Raw genomic sequence first — 12,026 nt, 5'->3', positions numbered from 1 at the left:
GCTTGTTGAAAACAAATACCAAAATGCTTTCTACTAGAGAGTCAATCAGTAAACTTGTCAAGCATTTACTGACGGTGCCACTAAAACTGTTAGCCAGTAGTGTTCAAAATGTCTTTCATACAGTCTCTAGAGTTCATAAAGTATCTCTGAGGTTCTTGGGGAAAAGTACAGTATATGTTTAATTTGTTCTGTCTATTCCAAACTCAGCATAAAGAGCTAGAGTTTATTTTCATGTTTTGTTAAATTTATTTACTGTGGCTTTTAAAACATTTGTTGTTCTAGAAATACCCACCTAGACTAGGAAAGTAGGTTCTGCCCTTGAGAGTTACCGAGATGAGAGAGGAATATCTTTCATGTCAGCATCACCCTTCACACACCTCATTTAGGATTTCAGAAATTTTAATCTTAATTTTGTGATGACTGTAGGTAAGCTCAGAGGTAGGTAATGCTGAGTCTGTCCTCTGACGGCCACATCGCCCGGGGCTGCGACGGGCCCGTCTCTCTTGCAGCCCGTTCACGGGAGCGCATCCAGTGGCTATGGGAGCCCGGGCAGCAGCGGGTCTCAGGAGCACCGCCTCAGCACCGCGTCCTCCAGTGAGTCCAGCGGGCGCTGCGTGGAGGAGGTGCAGAAGGCACCGGTGAGCGAGCACACATGTGCCTCTGAGCACGTGTCCTTTTCTTCCTGTGTCGTTACCCGTAACGTGTCGGTGCTGGTTCTGTACCTCGACGGGTGTGGCTTCTTAGTTCTCGTCTGGAAGATCTGATCTGGTAATAGACATTCTGATCCATTTTGGTTTGGGAAAATGTCTCTAAAAAGAAAATATCACCTTTAGAAGGTGGTACTTGGGTTAATTGTGTGCTTCCTAAAAATTAGCATGTTGTGGACAGATTGCTGTAAAGCTTCACTGCTCCTCGTGTGCTGTGGTGCAGTGGGAGACTGAATTAATGCTATTACTGTGCTTTCAGTCATTCTGTCTACAGAGAACCAAAATTTAAATGTATTTCATTTATGTATCTTTTAATGCACATTTTTGTAATCTTTGAAACATTGTTTATCGTTCTTTTCCCTAAGTTGACTTTGCAGCAGGTCTATGCCAGTGTAAACAAAATCAAGAATCTAGGCCAGCAGCTGTACATCGAGTCAAGGGCCAAATCACCAAAGAAGCAAGTGATGGGGACCGGCACGGGACAGCGTGGTGGTGAGTCAGCAGGGTCGCCCGCCCCTCTCCCAGAGCCGCCCTCATGAAGCCACGACTCTGGGCTGCTGCTGTTCAGGTTTACGTGCCCAGATAACAAAAGTAACAGTACTACTACTAATAATAACAATGGCAGCAGCAAGTACTGTCCCGAAAGCTAAATGGTATTAGAATGTAGTCACAGTATACTTCTGCTAAAGAATTGACTTTTCTGCTAATTCCACCCAATTCATAGATTACCTCCATATGAGCTATCTGTAAACCAAAAGAGGTAATTTTAGAATACATTTCAGATAATAAAGTATATTAAAATGATAATCCCTCCCTTTCATTTCAAACAAATGGAGAATGTTTGTGACCTAAATTGAATGAAAAACTTGGCCTTTTTCTTGATTACATGTTTACTTTTCTCAAATATGAGGTAGGGAGCACCCCAGAGGAATTGGATCAGTCGTGATAGTTGACGTTATTTTGAGAAGCTAACCTGCGTGCATTATATAGTTCTGTATATATAAAGTTTTATAATATAGAGATCAAATTATGCTAACTTCTTAAATAACTTTCTCTTAATTTTTCTCCTTGAATGTTAATATCAATATAATTTGGGAAGTCGTTATAGATTTTGGCCACCTAAATGTCGTTGACGGTCTCTACCACTGTCAAACGTGGGTGTTCTACACAGTAGGGTGAAATTTCTTCTCTAAAGTCAATAATAATAATAGTAGCTGTACTTTTCAGGACTTGATATGATTGCCACAAGAAAAATATCAAACTGCTGCTCGTACAGGTGATATCACTGGAAGCCCGTAGGACACCCTCCAGATGCAGCAAGTCCCGTCCTTTAGTTTTTTGGGGTTTTTATTCATCTTGGCAGGAGGTTTCAAGTTCTGTTTGTTTCTTTTGCTGTAGACGTAAGGGCACAAGGTAGAAACAACAACCTTTTTTGGTCCTGTGAAACCATCAGATCTCCCCCACAAAAGAATTTATCTTAAATATCTCTCTTGTTGTATATCATTATTCCATATCCTGCCAGAGAAAATTCTTTGAGGAGATTTTAATCTAAAATTTCTAGATGTTTTCTTCATTGTCTGATCCAGTCAGTGCTACCTGCTGCTGCCTCGGCCTACGGCCTCGTGTTAGTGCCACAGTCTTACATCCTGGCCTCTGGAATTTCTTCTCAGGGTAGAAATCCTTTCTAACCTCCTGCTTTATTCCGTTTCTTATCACCTGTTGTTGCATTGGTCTAGTAATACCATCAGTACTGTTGTTTTGAAGGCTATATATTTAAGCACCATCCATATTTAATCATTCAACATTTTATAAAATTTAAGCTATACCTAACTCTGTGTACTTAGGCTGCTATTTTAGAAACTGAAATTTCCTTACTACTTAGCTATGTACTATATTTGACTAATACACATAGGATGCGACTTTGGGGGGAAGTAATGCCGTTTGGAATAACTTTGGAGAACTAATGTTATTTGGGCATCTTGTTTTTATTAACAGTTTAAGACCTACAAGTTTAAAGAGCTAGTAAAAATATCTTCATTACTCTTTACTGAAGAGAAACAAGAAGGTGACTTAAAGATAGAAAACGTTGTAATTTAAATATTAGAAATTGAGTAGAGATATACACCAATGAAAAGGAAAATACTAAATGGTCATTGTATATATATATTTTATTATATACAGGGTGCTGGAGCACACAAGAACATAAGGTTTTAAGTATGTATGTTTACCTTTCTTATAAAGGCAGGTTATGCTTTAGAATAGAATAAGAAGGGAAACTTTTAAACTCATTATGGAAAGGCAAGGAACAACAAAGAGATGTAAAGTCCCTTCCTCAGCTATACAGACCGATGCCAGCGGCCAGAGAAGTAATTGGGGAAATTAGGGAAAATTGAACATTCTACTGCGAGGGTGATGCAAAGCCCAAGTGAAAGAAGATGATTCATACACTGAACTGACTCAGAGTGAGAGTGCTTCGGTTCCTGCTCAGGGAGAGCTGGAAAGAGCATCATTCCAAACTTATGAGGAAAAAAGCCAGACGGACAGCAAGTTCGTGTTCTTTCTTGAACCCATCAGAGTGCTGAGGTTACAGGGCAGCCGGCAGGCCTGAAATCTGAGGAGAGGCACATACTTGCAAGGAGAAGTGAGGTAAGTGCTGGATCCTGTGAGTGACTGATTCAAGTCACCTACGAGAGACAGACCTTCTCTGAGGCACAGTGCAGGGAAGACCAAAGCCTGGAAGTGGAGCAGATGTTGGAGAAAAGAGCTCTCAGGAAACCAGCCGCCACCTGAAGCGCAGAGTGTCACTAGAGGGATCTGAAAGCTGTCATACACTGAGTGAAACCATAGCAACAGCAAGCCTCAGACCTGGCCTAAAGCTTAATTAGATTAACCGGAACACAGGCCTAGTGGAAGGAAAGGCGTGCCCAGTCCCTACTGTCTTACACATGTTCCGTTTTCAGCAAATTATGAAGCATATGAAAAGCACGGAAAAAACCTCCTAAGAGACAAAGCAGTCATCGGAACAAGAACAAGAGTCAGGTAGGACACAGATGTTGGAAATAACTCTGAATAATACATACATTAAAGGCTCTAATGGACAAAGTAGGTAACATGCAAAAACCGCCTAAGTAATCACAGCATCAAGATGGAACGTGAAAGAAAGGATCAGATGGAAATGTTAGAAATGCTGGAGGTGAATATATGCCTTTGGTGGGCACTCAACCAAGAAAAGAATCAGTAAACTTGAAGATAGATAAATAGAAATTACACAGCTGAAACACAAGGAGAAAGGAACATACAAGATAGAGCCTTTTAAGAATGTGGGGACAAGGTTAAATGATCTAACATATGAGTAATTGCAATCCCGGGAAAAATACTTGAAATAATGGCTGATTTTCCAGATTCAAAGAACATCAAGTAGCGTAAATACAAAAAAAAAAGAAAAGAAAAAAAAAATTCAAAATATAAAAACACCACACACTTGGGCATGTCATATTCAAACTAAAATAAAACCAAAGAGAATATCTTGAAGGCAACCAGAGGAAAATGATAGACTACGGAAAAACAAAGATAAGAATAAGAATTACAGGAGACATTTCTTCAGAGACTGTGAACGTTAGAACACAATAGAGTAACATCTTCAAAGGAAAGAAACCGTCAACGCCGAATGGTACACGCAATGGGAAGTATCTTTCAGAAATGAAGGAGATACAAAGATTTTTCTCAAACAAAAACTATGGCAATGTATTGCCAGCAGATCTGTTCTATAAGAATCCTAAAGGAATTTGTAAAGGTAGAAGCAACATGATGTCAGACATAACACTTGGATCTACACGAAGAAATGAAGAGCACTGGAAGTGGAATAAATGAAGATAAAATAAACTTTATGTTTTACTTATTTTTAATTACTGTAAAACATAACTAAAGCAACAATAGTATTCTGCACGTATAACATATGTAAAAATACTGCAAAGGATGGGAGTGAGGTATTAGGAATATACTGTGTAAATTCTTTCTGCATTATAGTTTTGGAGTATACTATTTGGAGATAGAAACTGAGTCCTTAAAGATGTGTATTGTAAACTTTAGGACAATTATTAGTAAAAGTTTTTAAAGAAGTATCAATAATGTCAGTAGAGGTGTTAAAATGTAATTTAAAACACTTAACCCAAAATGAGGCAGAAAAGGAGGAAAAAAGAAACAAAAAACCCAGATGGAACAAATGGAAAACAGCTAGCAAGAGGTACATTTTTTTTTTTAATTTTAATTAATTAATTTATTTATATATTTTTATTTTTGTCTGTGTTGGGTCTTCGTTTCTGTGCGAGGGCTTTCTCCAGTTGCGGCAAGCGGGGGCCACTCTTCGTCGCGGTGCGCGGGCCTCACTATCGCGGCCTCTCTTGTTGCGGAGCACAGGCTCCAGACGCGCAGGCTCAGTAATTGTGGCTCACGGGCTTAGTCGCTCCGCGGCATGTGGGATCTTCCCAGACCAGGGCTCGAACCCGTGTCCCCTGCATTGGCAGGCAGATTCTCAACCGCTGCGCCACCAGGGAAGCCCCAAGAGGTACATTTTAATCCAGCTACATCAATCACATTAAATGTGAATGATCTCAGTATACCAGTGAAAAGACCTGGAAATTGTGAAATTGGATGAAAAACTAAGATGCAGCTACCTATTATCTACAAAAACCCATTTTGAAAATTAAAAACATAGGTTAAAAGTAAAAGGTTAGAAAGGATATACCATGCTAACAGGAATCAAAAGAAAACTGGAAAGCTATATTAAGGTCAGACACAGTAGACTTTAGAACAAGGGCTTCAGAGAGATATTGCATAAAGACAAGGGGGTTGATTCTCTGAGAATATAAAACAATCCTAACTGTTTATGCACCTAACATCAGAGCTTCAAAATACATGAAGCAAAAACTGATAAAAACTTCAAGGAGAAATAAACAAATCCACAGTGATAGTCGGGGACTGCAGCAAATCAAAACCACGATGAGATATCCCCTCACACCTGTCAGAATGGCCGTCGTCAAAAGGACAAAAAATAGCAAGTGTTGGTGAGGACGAGGAGGAAAGGGAACCCGTTTACACCGTTGGTGGGAATGTAAATTGGTGCAGCCTCTATGGAAAAAAGTATGGACCTTCCTCAAAAAATTAAAACTAGAACTACCATAAGATCCAGCAGTCCCATTTATGAGTATTTATCTGAAGAAAACGAAAACACTAATTTGAAAAGATATGTGCGCTGCCATGTTCACTGCAGAATTATTTACAATAACCAAGATATGGAAACAACCTAAGTGTGCATCCGTGGATGATTGGATAAAGAAACTGGTACAGAGAGAGAATGGAATACTATTTGGCTACAAAAAAAAAATGACATCTTCCTTGTGATGACATGGATGGACCTCAGGAGTATTATGCTACATGAAATAAGTCAGAGAAGGACAAATAGCATATGATTTCACTTGTATATGGAATCTAAAAATACAAACTAAACCTCATAGATACAGAGAATAAATCGGTGGTTGCCAGAGGGGTAGGGGGTTGGGAGGTGTGCAAAATGGGTGAAGGGGATCAGGAGGTACAAATTTCCATCTATAAAACAAATAAATCACAGGGATGTAACGTGCAGCTTGGTGACTATAGTCAGTGATATTGTACTGCAGATTTGAAAGTTGCTCTTATCACAAGAAAAAAATTCTATAACTTTATATGGTGACAGATGGTAACTAGATTATTGTGATCATTTTGCAGTGTATACAAGTGTTGACGCATTATATTGTACACTTGAGCCTGATAGAATGTTGCCTGTCAATTATACTTCAATTTTTAAAATATAAATTTCTAGAAGAAAACATAGGAGAAAATCTTTGTAATCTTGGGTTTGGAAAGAGGTTTTAGATATGACATCAAAAGCATGATCCATAAAAGAAAGAAATTGATAAATTAGACTTTATTGAAATTAAAACTGTTTCTTTGAAAGACGTTTTTAAGACATTGGTAAGACAATGAAAAGACAAAATATTTGCAAATTATATATAAAGAGCTGTATCCAGAATACATAAAGAACTCTCAAAATTTAACAATAAGAAGTTAAACATCCCAATTTTAAAATGGTCAAGAGATCTAAACACTTTTCCAGTGAAGATGTATAGATGGCAAATAGCATATGAAACAACACTCAATCTCATTGGTCATTAGGAAGTTAAAAACACATCAGACACCCGTTAAAATGGCTAAAATTAAAAGAACGAAAACTGACAGTACTAAGTTCTGGCAAGAATGCCGAGTAACCGGAGCTCTCACACGTTGCTGAGGGTAATGCAAAATTGTGCAGCCACTTTGGAAAATGCGGCAATTTATTATAAAGTTAAGTATAATCTTATAAGCTTACCATATTACTCAGCAATTCCATTCTTAGTTATTTACCCAAGTGAAATAAAGACTCAAGTTCACACAAAATCCTGTCTGAAAATGTTTATTACGCTTTATTCACACTCACCAAAAATTGGAAACAACTTCCATGTCATTCAGCAGGTGAGTAGATAAACTGTGATACATCCACCCAATGGAATACTACTCAGCAATAAAGAAAGATGAACTTGATTCATGCAGCAATGCAGATGGATCTTAAATGCATTTTGCTAAGTTAAAGAAGCCAGAGCTAAAAGGTTGCGTGTTGTGTGGTTCTGTTCTGGGAAGGCATTACTTCTGGAATACACGAGGTCCGGAAAGCAGATCAGTATTTGCTAAGGTTGCGGGATGTGTTGACTGCGAAGAGGCAGCTGGAGGGAAATGCTTGAGTGAGAGAAATGTTCTCTTTGTTACGCTGGTGATGGAATCGCAACTGGCTGTGCGTTTGTTAAAACTCACAGGTCTGTCGTACCTCACCCCGCCCCAGAATGTAGAGGGAACCCAAGATGAGGTATAGGCTGTGACAAGTGACCCTAACCAAGTTACACACTAATGGCATAAACATCCTGAAGGAGGTGGGGAAGAAAGTTGCTGAGTAGCTTTGGAGATCGGTGTCTTCACTGGACACCCCAGCACTAAATCCAAAGCATACATGTACACAAACACAGTGTTCAGGAAACTGATTCCTCACCATAGTGCAGGCTAACAATCCTGAAGCTACTTTATTTTTTTTTATTTTTTTATTTTTTCACACACACACTGTATTTTATTTTTACAAGAGATAAATAGACTGACACCAAGCATTGTACATGGATGACCACAACAAAAGCAACAATGACTGCAATTACCAAACATGAAACACACTCATACTATGTCATAATATTGACATTCAGTCCAGTAATCCTCCACTGTAACAGCTCCTTTACTTTGCAGTGAAAATTGATTTGTATATTCTTTGCCTCTGAGTCCTTGTGGGATTTTTTCTTTTTTAAATTCAAACAGAAAGTCACAAAAATTATACTCATCCTCATCAGTTCACTCAGTCCCATGTAATTAATTTTTTTTTCACCTTGATCTTTTGTTAGCACTTTTATGAGTTCATCAGTTTTTCATTAGAGTTCTGAAAATGCTTATTCATTCAGTTCAGCAGTACAGTCAGTTACCAGAAACCTGTACTTGTCAGAGTCTTTTCCATGAATTTCCTGAAGATGAAACCCTTTTATAGGAACATATTTACAAAAGCATCAGAGTACACCCAGAACTGTCTGTAAATGACAAAAGACTTAAAAATGACCACGGTTAAAGATTTGATGAAAGTTCATAATAATGCAGTTGACAAGAAAATTAGTTATTTCTGAGATATACATTTTAAAGTAATAACTAGGATTATGACTTATAACATTATACCAGAACATATAAGATTTTTAGAAATTTCATGTAATGTCTGAAACATTTATATTAACATATTTCCATACAAATAACCCAATGAAAGTTTAGTATTAGTTGTTTTGTTTGTTTGTTTATACTGCAGGTTCTTATTAGTCATCAATTTTATACACATCAGTGTATACATGTCAATCCCAATCGTCCAATTCAGCACACCACCATCCCCACCCCACCGCAGTTTTCCCCCCTTGGTGTCCATATGTCTGTTCTCTACATCTGTGTCTCAACTTCTGCCCTGCAAACCGGCTCATCTGTACCATTTTTCTAGGTTCCACATACATGCGTTAATATACGATATTTGTTTTTCTCTTTCTGACTTACTTCACTCTGTATGACAGTCTCTAGATCCATCCACGTCTCAACAAATGACTCAATTTCGTTCCTTTTTATGGCTGAGTAATATTCCATTGTATATATGTACCACAACTGAAGCTACTTTACATGCAGAGTAGAATTGAGCAAGTAGGCAAACACATTGCAGATAATGAGATTCCTCGCTACTGGAGAGGGACATGGCAAATGAGCAGAGGAAATGCTAGCGTGAACTCTGGTGCTGGATTGGAGTTAAAGGCATCAGCGTGAACTCATGCCTTTTTGTTCAATGGATGGACGGATGGACAGACAAGGGTTGATATACATACACATATATATTTGTTTTGTCCATTGAGGGGACCTACAAGGAGGGACACATTTAGCAGTGAGCACACCCAGCACCCAGGTCTTGGTTCCTATGTGTTTTTCCCATAAAAGAAACCAAAGAAGTAAGGAAGTGCTCAAGAAAAAAGGGAGAAAATGGCATGTCTGAGGGACACAGGAGACAACTTGAAAGAGCACCTAATGGCCAAAACTGGAACAATTTGAGCAACAAAATAAATAATGATAGTATTGGATTATAACACAGCAAATGAGTATCCAGGAGTCCCTGCTGATAAATGATTGGATGAATAAAAAGGGAAAGGGGAGAAGGGAAGCTCTTCCTAATAGAAAAAGCTTGATTAATAAATGTAGAAGGAGTAAAAAAAAATTGGAAATTGCTATTAGAATGCCACAGTAGTCATTATGCTGTACGCCTTAAACTTACTGCTGTATGTCAGTTATATTTCAATAAGACTTAGAGAATAAAGAAAGAATTCCACAGTAGTAACTGTTGCAGGGCATATCCTCCAGTGAGTGCTAAAATTAGATGAAAGGTTTTTTAAAGTTGTGGTTTTAGATATATAATTTACTATTTTTAAATGTACAGTTTGTTGGCATTAAGTATGTTCACAGTGTTGTGCAAACAATAGGTGAAAGTATAAGAGAAACAGGATATTTGCATGGCTTCAAAGTATTCCTCCAGAACATTTATTGCTTACATCTTTTATTACGTTGTAAAATAGTAACTTTACATAAGAGAAACCTGGCAGGCATCACCTTAACCAATGATCAAGGTTAATGTGTCAATAATAAAACATATCACCATCACGCACTGCACTTCTGTGGCAATTTTCCCCAAGATGCATGACCTCAACCTAATCATAAGAAAACACCAGAGAAACGCAAATGGCGGGGCATTTCTAAAAAATTCCTGCCCCGTACTCTTCAAAAGTGTCAGGATCATGAAAGGCAAGGAAAGACTAAGGAGGCATTTGATAACTAAATTCACTTGTGACATCCTGGTTGGGCTTCTGGACCAGAAAAGTGACACTTAGTGGGAAAACAGGTGAAATCCAAATGGGCTGTAGCTTAGTATGCCGCTGTTAATTTCCTAGTGTCATTCATTTTCCTGTGGTTATGTGAGGTGTGACATTAGTGGAAGCTGGGTGAATGGTGTATGGGAACTCTTTACCATTTTTGTAACCCTTTGAAACCTTCAAGTTGAAAATTATTAAAAAATTAAAAGTAAAATTAATGAGTGAAAGTGAAGCATTTTTCCATAATTCTCTCTGAAAATAGAGAAGCCTCTTCCAAGCAGCTAAACTAACCTTTATGAATAGTATCAACAGTAGCTAATATTTCTCAGTCTCTCAACAGCATTTGCATAATTCTTTACTCTTCTTCCTTGAAATAGTTTCCCCTCTTGGTTTCCATGACACCAGACCTTGCAGGATCTGTCTCTTCCTGGATAAGTCTCCTTTACTGGCTTATTCTCTACTGAAAGTTCAAGTTCTTCAGTGCTCCAGCCTGAGATCTTTTTTCCTCTCTCTATACCTCTGCTATCCGATATGGTAGCCACTAACCACATTTTGCAATTTAAATTTAAATTAATTACAAATGAATAAAATGTGAAATTTAGTTCCTCAGTTGCTGTAGCCACATTTCAAATGCTAGTCGCTGGGTCTGGTGTTAGTGGCTAGCTACCAGGTTGGACAGCACAGATAAAGGACAATTCTGTCATTGTAGAACATTCTGTTGGACACCAGTTCAACACGGGCAGTGCTGTGTACTCTCCGTTGCAACACATAAGTAATGCACTGTGTCTGTCATCCCCCTTAGTGATGCCAAGATCAACCAGTTGTACAGGTAGTAACATTGTGAAGGTCCCCGTCAACCTTTCACCTTTGGTTTTATTCCTTGGTAATCTTTGCCTGAAACAGTTGTTTTATTCCTTTTTTAAAAAGATACATATGAAGTTATTCATGTAATTGTTCTAGGTGATATCTTTCTATATCAGTGCATTTAGATCTGAGCTCATTTTTAATAACTACATAATATTGACTGTATATGTCCTGAAGTATCATGTATATCCCAAGGTACTATTGAATTTTGCTGAATAAGTACATATTCTCAAGCATGTGATATTTTTAATTGTGCATCCTTTCATTCTCTTTCAGATGAGCAGAAGACCTTTTCTTCCTTCCAGACATTAAAAAATAATAGCATGTACACCAAGTCTTGTGAGGATTTGAGAAAAGATCAGCATAGCCCGTCCTACCAGCAAATAAACTGTATTGATAGCGTTCTCAGGTATGAGACACAAGTTTTGATAACATGTTAGTTTTTCCAGAAGCATTTGTTGTCACTGTGGGGCCTTTATATCATTTTTTTAACGGCTGTTTATTTTTCACTATAAATCAGTGGATATCTACTACTTACAATTCATAATAAATTGAACATTTTGGGGGATGCAGAAAATTAGAAGATGCATCCCTTCTTTGAATATAGTTGAGAAGACAAGACCTACGCTCATAAAAATTAAGATTTGACGATCAGTTCAAGACCACAGTCAGGGAAATGTAACAACCCCGTGATGTAGACCAGGATGGTCAGGGAAGCCTTCACCCAGGAAGAAAGTGAGGGACTTCCCTGGTGGTCCAGTGGTTAAGACTCTGCGCTCCCACTGCAGGGGCACAGGGTTCGATCCCTGTTCGGGAAAGTAAGATCCCACATGGCATGCAGTGCGGGCAAAAAAAAAAAAGAGAATGTGAAATACCCCAAACAGAGGTGGCGTGAGAAAAGCAGAAAGGTGGA

The 12,026-nt window shown here is 38.3% G+C and overlaps 1 protein-coding gene across 2 annotated transcripts in view; it reads left to right on the top strand.

The window, feature by feature from the left end:
- Window positions 1-12,026, top strand: part of PER3 (period circadian regulator 3) — a 59,411-nt gene that overhangs the window by 20,929 nt on the left and 26,456 nt on the right. For both annotated transcript variants that reach the window (XM_082390450.1, XM_082390449.1), the window contains exons 12-14: window positions 510-638; window positions 1,073-1,199; window positions 11,390-11,522. In XM_082390450.1, coding sequence (XP_082246576.1) covers window positions 510-638; window positions 1,073-1,199; window positions 11,390-11,522 — 389 coding nt within the window. The remainder of the gene's footprint in view (window positions 1-509; window positions 639-1,072; window positions 1,200-11,389; window positions 11,523-12,026) is intronic.

This window comes from Balaenoptera borealis (assembly GCF_965194805.1).
Source record: "Balaenoptera borealis genome assembly, chromosome: 1".
In the NCBI taxonomy this organism is placed as follows: Eukaryota; Metazoa; Chordata; class Mammalia; order Artiodactyla; family Balaenopteridae; genus Balaenoptera; species Balaenoptera borealis.
This window is presented reverse-complemented; position numbering and strand designations above follow the sequence as displayed.